The following is a 15,082-nucleotide window of genomic DNA, read 5'->3' on the forward strand; positions in this document are numbered from 1 at the left end:
TTGCAGAGGTCCAAATAACAGGGTTAGGTTTTATAGATGACAAGATCAGAGGAAATGTGTGAAATGTGTGAGTGATGCTGCATTAATCAAACATGTTGCAAATGTATCACACCTAAAGAAGATGATGAAATAGACTACAAAGAAATAATGCTTAAAACTAGTGCATTTCAGAAGGATGCGGTTGTAGCAGGGCGGATGGAGAAAAGTGACCTTGAAAGCCCAAAGAAACCAAAGCTCCCTCTCTGCCCTGCCTGGATGACAGCGTCAGCAGAGCGTAATAGTAAAACGCACATTTGGAGAGTGGTGCGGGCGGGCGGCGCTATGACCCTGCCGCCTCCACAGCTTTTCCCAAACAGCGCTGCGAGCCTGGAGGAGCGCAGGGAAGGAAGTCATCTGAGCGCTGTAGTCCAGTTTGTTACTCTTGAAGGAATCAGGATATCCTTCCAGCTCCTCGCTCAAATTCCGGGGATTTTTTCCTTCTTGTGTACCCCTCCTCCTTCGACTACTAATCTTTTGCTCGCGCTGTCTTTGCCTTGCTTCTTGACTCTTTCTATCCACTTCCAAAACTATATTTCAGACACTGGCAAACTGAACCGCTGGGGTCTCCGCGTTTTTTCTACCTTGGCGCCGCACTAAAGATCGGTCTGAACCTTCTAACAGGGGTCACGGCGTCCGCACAAAAGTTTAGGAAAACATATTTTTCTGGCCTGATCCGCGCGAGGACTAAGGAGGGAGCGTGCCCACGAAGGACGCATACTTTGGATTTACGCACAGAAACATTTTCTTCCCGTTACTGTCAGTCGGCGCTATGTGTCTCTGATGTGTTCTCCGGACCAAACTGTGGATTAAATCGCCTCATTCTTTTTGCGGACTGTACTGTGTTTGAACTAAACTGCCGCAAAGCCTCGCCTCGCACATCATCATGCATCTCTTCTTGGAGAAAATCTGCTGCAAAATCGAGAGAAGTCGAGAGGGAGCATGACTTGCGCTCTGGATATCTCCGAATCTACATTCCCTTCTCATCTAATATCTTAATGCTGTTCCATTTTGGTTTACAAATATGATGAAATGGCAGCCCCGGAAGAAGGTATGTCCAAATGATCGTTGATTTATGAGAAAATAACGGTTTGTAGCAGCTGACAAGTTGGAGACAGGGAGTGGGTCACAGTCACAGACTGTCTCCTTCCTCCTCGTGTGGTTACACCATAGATGAAAGACGGTCCAGCGAATAGAACTCCACATTTGACGCAAACGGAACCAAAGCAGCTCGTTCAGTCGCTATGCACGTATTGTAAAGTTTTGATCGTAGCATTAATTGCGTCTTGGGGATATTTTTGGTCGTAAAGGGGACTGTAGATACATAACTTTTGATTGGACTTACTGTATTGTGTGTGAAGTGGTGTTTGCGTCCTGCTCTATATATGGTGAAAAGTCACAATCATATATGTGAGTTATGAGTCACTGCCCTTTACGTTTGTGGATATTGTACTGACAGTTCTGGTGTAAGTTTGATTCTTATATATTATACTGTACCTCGCTGCTTTTGAGTATTACAACATGGAAAATGTCTGAAACTCATCTGGGATCCATAAAAAAAAGTAGTAGCATGAATATGAACATGTTCTGGATTTCTACCAGCAGGGGGCACTTTTCTTACAAGAAGACAGCTGGTCTAATCTAGCACTGTGTAGTAGTGTCAGTCTGAGTGTGAAAAACTACCCGACTTTTTCCAATCGCAACCTTAAGCTAGTTTTAAATACCTCTCACTGTTGTTAGCTACATGTGGTGTAGATTTGACAATGTGCAATGGTCTGATTACGTGCCTTTTGTTTGTCAGAGGAAAATGCATGTCTCAAACAAACAGTTCAAGTAGACTATGAGTAATGTGGATGCTATGTGAGAATAAATGATCACACAATCTTTTAGTCTCCATTCATCAGCAGGGAGAAAAATAACTGCTTGCTTTGATGTTTGTTTGTTTGTTTGTTGCAACATTGTGTGCTTTGAGAAACCATTTTAAGGACTGAACAACCCTCCTTCAGAGCAGCATTGATTGTGTGATTGTGGTCATATTTGCTCAAGCAGAAAACAACATGAAAGAAGCTGTGTCCTCACGTGTAAATGAGTTCTTACAGCATTTTACCCAGCTTCACAACACATTGGACACCAGGATTGATCTAAAAAAAACAAAAACAACAACATTATTTTGTGTGATGTTGAAAAGCATTCTGGCTTATGACATATTCATCAGTGTTGTGGGCGTGTGCGTGTGTACATGTGTGCGCTTGAAGACTTCCTGTTCTTCATTACCTCCTCTTCAAACTCCAATTGTAGTTGCAAATAAACTTTAGTGGGATCTGTATGGATTTTTCTGGAGTTCTCCCTTTCAATATGTTGTGAAATTAGTGTTTTCCAAATTTTGTGAGAAAGCAGGCAACTCATTGTGGGTAAATACATTGCTAGTTTCCACAGTGTGCAGGGTTTGCTATGTTGTAAGAGATAATAGAGCTACACCATTCTGAGAAATGTGTAGTTGCACATTTCCTGATAAGTTTTTTGCGGCTTTGATTAGATTTGTCAGATATCATTTAAACTCAGTCTATATTCCACATTTTAAAAAGGTTCAGGAGCATCGACATTTAGAGAAGACTAAAATATAAACTGCTAAACTCGAATCACATACATTTAAGAGCATGTTTGCAGACTTTGAAATACAGGGTTGACGGGTTTTCTTGATGATAAGAGAGACTGATTCTGATTGTAACCATAAAACTGATTTTAATTTGATTGCAATCACTCGCAGCTCAAACAAGAAATCCAAAATGGTTGGGTGATCTATTGGTAAAATTGCATTTGCTGCCAACTTCAGATGAGGATGATGTACAGAGGGGCAGTTTTTATTGACTTTCCATCTTTTGTCTATTACCTCATGTGCACACACTAAGCCAGTGTACTGAGTTGAATGAGTCTATTCTATTGTGTCTGTGAGTGTTTGAATGAGCGGGCCATCATGTATTCTTATTGTCAATTATGGCTGCACAATATATCGCCAAATTATTTAATTATGATAATATTAGTTTGCGTAGTATCACAAACACAGAGAGTTTAGAACTGAAATGCAAAAAGTTCAGTTTAAAGATAAGATAAGATAAGATAAGATAAGATAGCCTTTATTGATCTCACAATGGAGAAATTGACTTGTTACATTCAGCTCTTAGAAACACTCAGGGTGTGCAAATAGGCAGGAAATGTGAGGAAAAAACAATTAAATAGTAAATAGTGATATCTTATATACAATGACTACCAAGGTCTTTGTGGGAACAAAAAGTGTAAACAGTAAATAATAAGTAAACAGACTAACAAAAAAGCGTTATAGTCAGTGTAAGCATTGCAGGTTTACAATCATAGTGCAAGTGGTTGATAAAGTGACGCAGGTAAGTGATGTAAATACAGGGATTACTGTGTGTATTCTGCAAAGGGGTTATTGCACATGTTACTTTTACTCATGACTTTTCTAATGCAGTTTAATTATGGCCTTGCTCCTGATTAGTTTTTTGCCTTGTTTTGACACAATTTGATGAAAAAACAGATTACTTGTTATTTTTATTTAAAGCCACACCGCGTAGAATTTGACGCAATAAATAAAATTGAAACACAAGCATTTATGACAGATATTTTCATAATTGAAAAATACCTCATAAATGTACAAACATGTGCTTTTGCTGTGAGCGGCTCAGCTCTCCAAAAACATGACTGTAACTTCACCGGGAGTGGGTACGTCTCCAGCTTGTCTCCATGGAGATGTGACTAAAGTCAGCAGAATTTGAGATTCAAACAGGTTCGGTTCTCATCCAAATCCGTTCTTTGATTACCCACTGCAGTAATAGCATTTTCTGTGTTGAGCTGGTCATTAGGAGCATGTTTTGTACTGATGGCAACAGTGTAGTCCAAATGTTATGCAGTGTACCTTTAAGTGTAATAGAGCTTATTGTTGATATGGTTTATTAAGGTATCACAATTGTTTTGTTCATCGCCACAGACTATTCAAGATGGTTGCTATTTTTTTCTCTTATCATGCCACCCTATTGTTCATATATCTCTCAACACACAGAAATGTTCAGACCCTTTTTTTTGCTTTGCCTTTCACCCATATTTTCACAAAAAGCCTTCACATTGTAAATGCATCACTGTTTAATGTTTCCTTCTGTGGCCACCTTAAGAGATACGACTTCACTTCGCGCAGCCACACTTTATATCTCTGATGATTTTCATTGGCTTTTACCTCAGGGAGTTTCTCGAGCCTTTTTGATTTAGTGCTACTTATAAGCTCTTTGGTGGAGGAAGAGGGCTATCTCTGCCCCCAGAGTCTGAACAGCCCCTATGACGTCTGTGGCCTGGCACTGGATTTCAGCTACATTTAGTGGGAAAAACTGCAGAATGTCAAGGAGCATAAGGACTGAATCGATACATGTTAAAAATCTGCCAATTTCAGGATAATTTCTAAATACGATGCCGCTTATAGTTGACATTTCTCTACTCTGTTTCTTTCTTATAAGTGACAGCGCAGAATTGATTAGTTCTTTGTTACAAAAAAGAAAGAAAAAACTCAACTCACGCTACGTCATGCACTGAATGAGTTACGATTCACTGACAATCTAATCAATATGGCATTTTCAGTGCAATTAGCACATATTTGGGCATTTTAATGTTGACTGCCTCCGTGTGGCCTTGTTAGGCATCAACTACGGCGTACTCTAGCCGTGTTGTCTACAAGCACGTTCGGAAATGCATGGGATTTTTGAAGTAGGTTATCTCAGTCTTCTCCCAAATGTAATTGCATCAGGGCACTGTGAACTGGATCTTGATGAAATGTTTTCTATGGTAACAGTGCTGCAATAACACATTAATTGAGTTTAAACACTTATGAACTTATAGTGCTTAATATCTAGCAATCTGTTACAGTGAGTCGGTAAAAGCCAGCTGTTCTTCATGGCTCTGACTGCTCTGTGTTTAAGTAGGCTGGTATAATCACATGCTTTTCTTCTCTTCTTCATCCTATACCCTGACCGATTTTTTGGGGGGGAAAGAAGAGCGCTGGAATGTCAATAATGGTGTCTGCAAATGCAAAATATAAATGGCTGGAATTTGTAAGCCGGTGGGGGCAGTGGTCTGCAGAGAAGGAAGATGGTGCAGAGATAGAGATGTGCAGTTTTGGAGTGAGAGGCCCCAGAGTGATGCAGTGAGGATAATTAATGATAGGGGCTGATAGCACCTGCTGTTCCTGGTGCCGCGCTGTATTTACGGTGCAGCGTGCTGAGTGGAACGGGATGTGTCCGTTCCCCTCGCCCACCAGACCATCCCTCCCCCCTTGTGGGCTGGGAAGATCTAAAAAAAAAAAGAAGAGGGGTCACATAGGTATACGGAGAACAACGACTCAGCAATATGCGTGGAATTTATGTGCCATATATGCGGCGTTAACCCAGTCCATATCGCTGTCCGCTGGGGAAGCCTGGACAAAGATGGAGGGCAGAAGAAGGAGCTCCTGGAATGCTATAGGCCTTCCTCGCTCTTATTGTGTCACCAGGGTGCGAGGTACATGTGGCCCTCCCGGGAGTCTATATCTAAATACGACAGCCGAAACAATAGTGCGTGGGCTGTGCTACACATTAATCCTGCTATCTGGGACCTGCCTGTGCCGCTGTGAGGGGAGAGAGAGATGTTTGGGTGACAGGGAGAAAGTGCAGAGATTGATTCACGTGTGCAATCGTCCATTTGTAACATTATCCTCCAAATCTCACGGCACCTTTGGCTTTGGCATAGCTGGGCCTGAACAATGTTGGGAAAATGTTTAATTGTGATTGGCAATTTATGTTCTGCATTAAGATCTCGTTCACACAGTGCATGTTATTAAACACCTCCAGGAGCATTTGGGAAAGACCGAAACCTATACAAGACTCACATGCTGGGGAAGGACACACAAAAAATCTATTTATTTATCTGAACTAGAGATGTACCGATCCAGCTTTTTTGCTACCGATACCGATACTGGGGATTGAGAATCTGCCGATATCCGATATTTACCGATACCAAAAGACTCATATTTTATTGTCATGTTACAGATCAATTATAGATTTTATCTATGGATAAACTCTTGGATAAACATTTAACAAGGAGGACTTTTCTACACTAAATATCCTTCGGTATATGACAGGCTTTAGGTTACATTAATATAAACAACTCACATGAAGTGATCTGATCATTACAAATATGTGAGACCAGTTATTTCAAAAACTAAAATACAAACACTTGGCTTCAGCGGTGGTTGTTTTATTTTGTTAGGCTAGTTTAGGTATTTCTATCATAGTTTCTGACCCTGCCTTGATTTGTTTTCGTTAGCATTTGCATGCTTCCGCTAGCTCTAGCATGCTATTGCTAACCACAGAATTTTGCGCGCCGATCAAAAATACATTTGGGGAGGTTTACAACTAACTCAGCGGTTGAATTCTCCACCATGTCATACAGCATGAACATATTCGCTTAGATTTAGGTGATAAAACGTGTGTTTTTAAGGCGTTGAGAGCCAAAACTGGTATCAGATATTTGTAGCCGATACCCAATATCGTATTTTTTTTCCTGTATCGGCTCGATGCATCCCTAATCTTAACAGTATTAATTGCGATTTAGATTCACATATTAATATCAAGATTCAGCTCTCTGTTCCCACTTTAAGCATGTCCGGGAGGGAAGACTGAAAAATGAACAGCTCAACTAAAATAAAAGTTACATTCTCAATAAAAAATGTAAACGATGGTTGGCATTGCTTAAATACTTGCTGTGTTTGTGATTTTAGCATTGCCGAACTTAAACCCGTTCCCTTCCCTGTTGGCCTTATCAACGTGTGATGTAGTTCATTGGGGTCATTGTTCCAGGGGTGTGGTCAGCTGCTCCCTGGACACATTAGGTGCCAGGCCGTGGTTACCTCCGCCGGGGAAAGCAGCCCCGAACTTGATCGACCACATCAATAGAAACACATTTCCTTGTGCCATGAGGTGGAACAGACTTGTGCGGGACTTAAAACCTTCCATTCTTCTCATTCTTTTCAGTGCCTAAGCCGCTGTATTATGTACCCAGTCATGCAAGCGAAAGGAAGACTCGAGTCAAACTTTAGCTGGGTTAAAGCATAAAGATGTTTCCAATCATGTTTGTCAATGCCACTAGACATAACCGCTCCAAACATGCATAGTTTCTCTGTTTTACAACATTTATCAGTGTACAGCTGCCAAAGCACAAATTCCGGCATTCCCTCATAGCTCCACATTGGACCTCTTCCAGTGGGCCAGACATAGACACTACACTGTCTCCAGGCGCTGCAGCTGTCTCCTATGCGGTTCTTGTTGTGACATTTTGTGCACTAAAGGGGCTCGCGATGCAGTCTGGATGTGGACGTGTGAAGAGCACCACTAATACCAGGCTGCCTCGTAGTGATGCCCCTAAATCCCACTAATTCCATCCCGTCTTTTGTCAGAGATGGGATTCGTAAGCCCGTCTTTGAAGGCTCAATTTTCCAGGAGTGTGTCCGAGGCTTAGCTGCAGCCTTCATGAAGCCAGGGCCACACATTCCATTTCCAGGATCGAGGGTCCTGGCTCCTATAAGTGGCCATCATCATCCCCGCACTTGAGAAGATTATTGATAATTACTGATATTAAAAAGCCAGACAATTATCTTACAATTAAAACAGCGTGGGTCTGAATGTGATGCAGGTGTGATTCCTGTGTGTTTCAGAGTTATTTTGTAAATGGAAATAACCGACCAAGCCATAATCCGGTTTCTTCAGGGGTCGCAGCAGCTTGCAAGCCCAAAGCACATTGTTTTAGTTCCCCTATGACCCGCATGGTCCTATTTCACCATGCTTTCCCTCCAATGCTGCATGTAGCAAACAACAGCCCCGAAAGCTTTTCACACTTGGCTTTAAAATCCTGCAGGAAGGAAGCACAAGCGGCTGTGCCTTTCCCCTGTGTGGAGGTTTGTTTATCTGTGTTTCCTTCTTGTAAGTTAAGATTTATTTATATGAGCTTGTACTGAGAGACTTCTGTCACCCCTATGTTTACAGAAATGTGGGCCAGAAAAGCTCCAGCTCTGGGGGCTTGCGTCCTAGGGGGGATTCTGATGCTGTTTCCTTAATAAGGCATGCAGACAGGTGGTGACTGACAGGCAGACTTGGATAGATTCAGTAATGAGGACTATGGCCCACCCCCAATGTTTGCCCTCTGAAATTATCTCCAGCATCATTTGCTTTTTGCATCTCACCCGGAATACTACAGCTTATAAAAGTTTCTCAGTTCTGGATGCATTTTCATTAAGCAAGCTACATTATCAGAGGGAAAAATGCATTTATTTTATGTTGTTTCGACACAGCTAAGACACAAAGAATACACCTGTGTGTGTGATGGCTGTACTGCGTAGAGCTGGTATCACCTCCTTGTCTCTGTCTTGATTTATTCACACTGCGGTCACAGGTCATATTAGAAAGCATATTGTTGAGCACCTGAAGAGTGCTCTGTTACGCTGTGAAATTACAAGCATCAGCAGCTTCTTAACTGTTTAAATAAACCATATGAGACTGAGCAAAGCTTTGCCAGACCCTGCACTGTCCGCACATTATTTCAGCACATGCCTGTATTTATAGCTGTAAATGTGTGTGTACTGCCCTCGCCACCTGTTTGCATGTTCTGCATCATGAATTTGAATCCAGTGGATGCTACTTTGTTTACGGCAATGAAGCTGTTTTGATGAGGAGTGTAAAATAAATAGATAACTACTCCGTGAAACCAAAGACCATTAAATGTTTAATCCCTGAGGTGTGAAATTGCATTAGACGTACATCAGGTATTACTGTTCCCCTGCCTCATGTGTGTAACAGTGCTGTCTCTGTCAGTGACCAGCCGCAGTGCCAGGTGTACAGCTGCCTAACTGTGCTGGCTCCTGCAGCACTATGGCCCCATTAGGTCCAGTGTAACTCTGCACTGCCTTGTGTCATACTGAATGATACCTTCTACATTTCAGAGACTGACTGCCACTTATTTGTTGCTACTGGCCAGTGCCCTGTTTTACTACATTGCCTCTGGGACATTACTGTGCCATAACCGTGCTGTCTGCTATTTGAACATGTAATATCTCTCAGTCTGTCAATGTACACAGCTGCATATGTCCGTCAGCTCCGAGCAGCTATTCAGGTAATAGGCTTTGTGTCTACGACTGCTCACAAATACGCACCTGGAGGCTCTGGGTTGTATTTCTGCTCAACATCTTGGACTATATTTATATTTATGCTGTTGTGAATAGAGGCATAGAAGCTATCAACATGCAGGCCATATAAATTGACATTATATGAGAACGTTCACTACAGCTGGGTTGAGCAGAGCTGTTGACATGTATTCCTGCAAATGCATTTCTAAGAGAGCTCTTGCTGCCTGGTCCTGTTCTTGTGCGGATGCTGCTGAGGCCTGAGGCAGAGCAGGTGCAGCTGCTGTGATGGTGGCTCTGACGCACTCATATAGGCACGCCCCGGGGAGGCTGGCTGGTGCAGCGCGCTCTGTCTTTGGCACTGCAGAAAATGTTCTGGCCAGAGAATATTGGGAAGTTTTGCTCAAACTAAACTATGTTTGATGATGTTGAGTTTATTGAAATGTTTAATACTGTACTATGTGATGTGACATGCCAGGGTCAATCAAAGCAGGCTTTTTAGAGCATATTCACAAAAACCCATTGGACGCTCAATAGAAGGGTTGAAATATGAGTTTCACCTTTTGCCAGCAAATCATCTTGTCAAAAAATGTTTTTATATTCGTAAATTCTCATGATTTTATCTGCTAGAGCTCTGTAGTAGAAATATATTCTGCATGTGTCAAAACGAGACAAATGTAAAGGCTGCAAGGCTGAGCTGTCAATCTGATGTCTGTCTGAAAGGCCTTTGAAAACACTAGGCTTTTCATTTAAGTGCTAATTAAAGTTGGACTGGTGAATGACTGGTCGCTATAAACTGTTCACAAGTGTGTAATTCGTATCTTTTCCTGTACATCTGACACGTGTTCCCTTTGAGAGGACTTTGTCGTGTTGTGAATGCCGTGTGGCTGATAAACAGATGGACTGGCAGCCTGACAGATAATGGAGATGCAACACCCTTAGACTGCTCCGGCACCCTCTTGTCCCCCTGCTAGAAAAAGAGTCTCATTTAATTCTCTGGCCTTTTCTTTGACGGAAACTGTCTCCCTCAAGTAGGAACTGCTCATCTCAGGAAATGTATGTCAAACAATGAAACCAGCATCCTGTCTACCTTTCATTCAATATGCATTGGAGCCATTTTCTCATTAGCCATTGATACACATGCTAAGTTGACTCAATCAGGACGCATCTTCAAGTGGTTTCCTGTTTGGAAAATTAGCATCAGATGATCTTGTTTGAGAGGCTGTGCGCGATGGAGAATCCCTGTGGATTTGAGAGGATCTGCATCTGAATTTTAGAAAAGGCAAGTTGAGTATCCTGATTAGAATATGGCTTGAGATAATTAAGTCAGACTTTTTTTCTATTTCTAACTGGCCTTGTGTAATCCAATTACAGATGGTGTTTTTCCAGTTCCTATCAAATGAAAATGTAACTGGTCCCAGGAGACATGGTGAAGGTATAAAGGCATAAATGATACTCCTCCCTGTTGCCCGCCCACTTCCGCCTCCTTTAACTGTGATCCCCTTAAAGCTGCAGTCTGGAGCTGTCGACAGATGTGCAGCCATTACAACTGTGTGTGATCAATTACAAATGTAGGCACTCAAAAGTCGACGAGGGCCAAGGTACCAGGGTAAACGTTGAAACACAGAGTTGTTAGTGCTCTTATCTAAAGCAAGAAGGCTATGATTTAGTTTGCGTCTTCTCCCCGATGTGTCCGTGTGGGATTCCTCCTGATGCTCCGACCTCCCACTTCCCCCCCAAAACATGCACAACAGATTAATCCTCCAACTAATTCTGGCTCAAGCATTAAATGTGGCAGAATGGTTCATTAGCACTCCCAAGCAATTCATTTTTTGTGGCCAAACAAAGGAACCGATAAACAATGAGTAAAAGCACTCTAAGAAATTGCAACTTGCTGCTTCATTATTTCACCCCAAAACTGAGGACCATTCGTGCCTCCCGTCGCTCTTGTCCCGGTGTCTATTGTTCATTCTGTGTTTTCCCAAACTCCTCTCAAAAGTTCTCAGACTCCGGAAAACTTCTTGGGGGCTGACAACCGCTTTTGTTTCGGCTTGTTGAATATCTGAGTAGCTCTTGTCGTGGCGGCTGATTGGAAAGATCAAGAGCTGCTTTTCAAGCTCCAGTCTCTTTGTGCATGAGAAGTTAAAGGGCCGAAAATTGCAATCCCAGCACTTCTGTCTATCCTCCGAGATGACAGTCATATTAGCGCCGGCACCTCCTCTTTTTTCTCTCTCTTGCATCTTTTCTCTCTGTAGGAATTCAAACTCCATCTCTGCGTACCCACTGTACTCCATCTTTTTGTGTGTGCATCTCGTAGCAGGAAACAGCCCTTAGCTATAAATTGGCCCATTTCTCACATTTCATTTGGGAAAGTTGAAGCAGGTGAGAGAGAAAAGAATTGTGTAACCTGCTAACCCAGCATTTTGCTAGAAGAATCGCCTATTCCCTGTGAGACCAAAAGAAAATGTAGTCTATAAATGCATCACATATGGCTTCAGAGAGCTCTCCATCCTCTTTAATTACTTCTGTTTTATTCTGAGGAAGAATTAAAAAATCATGCATCTTTATATTAGTAAAGAATCTACACCGATGTCCACCTGCATGTACTTAAACACCTGAATTTTAAACATTTTGGCAAAATATTAAAAAGTAAAAGTGTGTCCCTCTTTACACAACGGTAGACCTGTTCCATCAATCGTAGCTGTGTTATTTTTGAACATTCAAAAATGTGGTTGTCTGAAGCAAATTCCTTTAAATTATTTAGATAGAACTTTTATTTAAGCCCAAAAATGATTTAAAATAGTCTTGATTGATTTACATAAAATGAAATTGTTTTTGTAGTCGCCTTACAAGGCTGTATAAAGTCAATATTACAGATTTATGAACAGGAACAGTTTGGAAACCAGCATTAACAGACATCAAGCAGTGAAACAGACAACAGATGCAGCAGATGGATTGTTGCCTTGGTGGACCCTCCCTCGTAGCGGGGGAAATCACAAAAACCCAGTGAGAGAAAAGAGAACCACAATGAAGGAGCGCTCCAAGTCCCTTCCATGGATGGGCTATAGATGGCCCAGGGCAGATGAGAATCCCTCTGCAAACAGAGCTGGGCTGTGGAGCTAGCGTCCTGTCCTTGCTGGAGCTTCAGGACAGTGGAGGAGGGACTACAGGCTCGTCCAGTTAGAAGAGAAGGGGCCACAGGTGGCTTAGAAATCAATGAGTTCGGTCAGTCGTCATTGGGGTTGGAATAGAAACAATAATGGTAGCTTTTTTAGTATCAGACTTCAACATGACAACACAGGAATCAATTGTGGGGGCTACGAACATTTCCTGAACCAATTGTATGCAGCAACATACACAATAAAACCAGCAGTTTGCGTTTTACTCTGACAGACATTTCTAAACCAAAAGAAATATTCCCATTATAGAGTGGATGTGTAAATCCATAAAAGCATAAAATTAGATATCTGTGGAGCAGAAAATTAATTCCGGGACCTCTTCGAAAGGTCAAAGGATATTTTCAAACTAAACCCACGATTAACTTCATGTTTGACATATAATGGTAATGCTTGGTAAGACGTTAGCCAGTGTGGAATTGCTATGTCCAGTCACACGTTAATCCCACTTTGAAGTGTTTAAGTCTTTTGTGACCCACTAAGAATTACTTGCGATTTCACAATGCAGCACTTTCCAAAATAGGACACGCTATAATAGTCAAACACGCAAGGACTATTTAGAACAAAAATGATAAAATAGTGACTTCGGATCATATTCCTCACAGTCACGGCTTTAAAACTGTCCTATTCACTTTTAATTTAAGCCATTAAAGAGCTACTTTTGTACAGTGTTATCAAAACAAAGCATATGGAAGAGGAACTAATCTATAAACTCAATGTTTGGTTTCCTGTGGGCAAAGCAGCAACATCTCCATGGAGACAAGATAGTGATGTCCCAGTAAAGTCGACTCAGAAAATAAAATAAATGCTTGTATTTACCCACTGGGAAATATAATGCAGTGTGGCTTTAGCAAAGAGATACAAATGATTATTAAAGAAATGATAAAACAATTTAAAGAATATAGCGAAAATATACTATAATTAATTATTTCAAGTTTCTTTTATATGTCTGGATGGGAAAGAAAAGATTATATTTTTCAAAATACATACAGTAAATTATACAGTAGGCTCCCATACATTTTTAGGCTACTTTCTGGTCACCGGTTTTGCTGGTTCAGCAGTCTGTTGGAAATCGCCCTTCCCTTTTCCCCTCCAGTTTTCGCAGAGGAAGATTAGGGAAAGAAGCCAATTACAGTTATATCTCTGTCCTGCACGAGACATCCCACCGTCTGCAGCCATCTACTCAGTCAAAGCAGCACCCTCTCCTCCCTGAGCTGCCCAATTTGTCAAGATCACTCATTCAGATTGCTGCCATTTGGGCGGGGGGCTGCTGTCTGGGCCCTTTAGCGAGAAATGATTACGGCAAGATGAATGAAAAGCCAAAATGCAGATGATCCCTAATCTCTTTTGAGAAGTGCTACCTCCACTTGGCTCTTCTTTATCGCGTGATCCCGTTTCCGCTATGTTCAAGGTCTTTGAGATGTCCCATTGACCTCACCATTTTTCTTCCTTGATTCTTTTGCACTTCATTATCGCTCTGATTTCTTAATCTATAAACCCATTCTCGGTTTCTCTATTAGGGCTGCACATTAAAAATATATTGCTGTTATGATATGCCATCTGTTTAAAATGTACATTAAATTTGAATTAATTCATTGACATCATACTCTCAAGAGTTAGTGTTTGTGTCAGCTCTCAGCAGTAGAGGAGTTTCCCATTAAAGGTTCTCAAGCCATCATCCGTAATGGGTTGTTTTAGTGTCAAGGACATCAGCAGCTAATGATCTTTTATCAGAGGCTACATGCGATAACAACCCAGTACAGATGTGGGCTTAAGAACCTTTTTATATCACAAGGGGCAGTGTCCAAACCCAAGTCATTAACCCAGACAGATACTTCCTATAGAGATGGATAGATTTGCGTGTTATTTCTAATATTTCATGCAAACCCGTTTTCCCACTTTTAATATGTGTGCGACACCACATGACCCCTTGTAAATATGTAGGCTAATCTAGGCTTTCATTAGTTTGTGTGTATGAATATTGCATGACTTGTTCTCGTGCCCCAGCCCAGATTACTTCACACATATTACCTCCTTTGCTTGATTGAAAAACCGTTATAAGTGGCTTCAACCATGGAGTTTAGACAAAAAAATAGGCTCTGATCTTTCCAGCTCGAGCGTGCAAACCCCTGCTTTTCAAACGGACACCAATCAAAGGCACGTTCGGGGAGAGTGCCCGGGTGTTGGGGAAGTGAGGTTAAGTGCGCCGACTGACCGACCTTCAATATTTGCACCGCGCCGCCGCCGTCTCAGAATCTGACAGGCCGAGAGAGCGTGGAGAGCACGGAAGGCTGTGGTTGGAGGCGCACAACTTGTAATTGGACTGGGAAAGCAGAAAGTAGATGAAGCATTTACGGCTCTGACCTGTCTGATTACACCATGAAGGGCAAAAGATGACAGCATCACCCCTGTGTTTTTTCCTCTGTTCCTTTAGAGCAGGTTGTTTACTTTTGCAATATTCTAGTTGTAGTAGATCTGTAGTGTCAAAACGGTGCCAAGGCCAGGAGTTTTCACATTTCACACTTTTTTCCCTCATATTGATTTATTTAAAGCCATACCGCGTCTAATTTTGCCCAGTAAATAAAACTGAAATTCAAGCATTTATTTTTTGCCAGATATTTTCAGCATTGAAAAATACCTCTTAAGTACAAACAAACATGAG

The 15,082-nt window shown here is 41.7% G+C and overlaps 1 protein-coding gene across 1 annotated transcript in view; it reads left to right on the plus strand.

Annotated features, from left to right (window-relative positions):
- Positions 1 to 343: 343 nt before the first annotated feature.
- Positions 344 to 15,082, plus strand: part of LOC306964539 (tetratricopeptide repeat protein 28-like) — a 116,621-nt gene continuing 101,882 nt past the window's right edge. The window contains exon 1 of the mRNA XM_079558587.1: positions 344 to 1,087. Coding sequence (XP_079414713.1) covers positions 1,061 to 1,087 — 27 coding nt within the window. The 5' untranslated portion in view covers positions 344 to 1,060. The remainder of the gene's footprint in view (positions 1,088 to 15,082) is intronic.

The sequence above is a fragment of the Gobius niger genome (assembly GCF_951799975.1).
Source record: "Gobius niger genome assembly, chromosome: 1".
Lineage (NCBI taxonomy): Eukaryota > Metazoa > Chordata > Actinopteri > Gobiiformes > Gobiidae > Gobius > Gobius niger.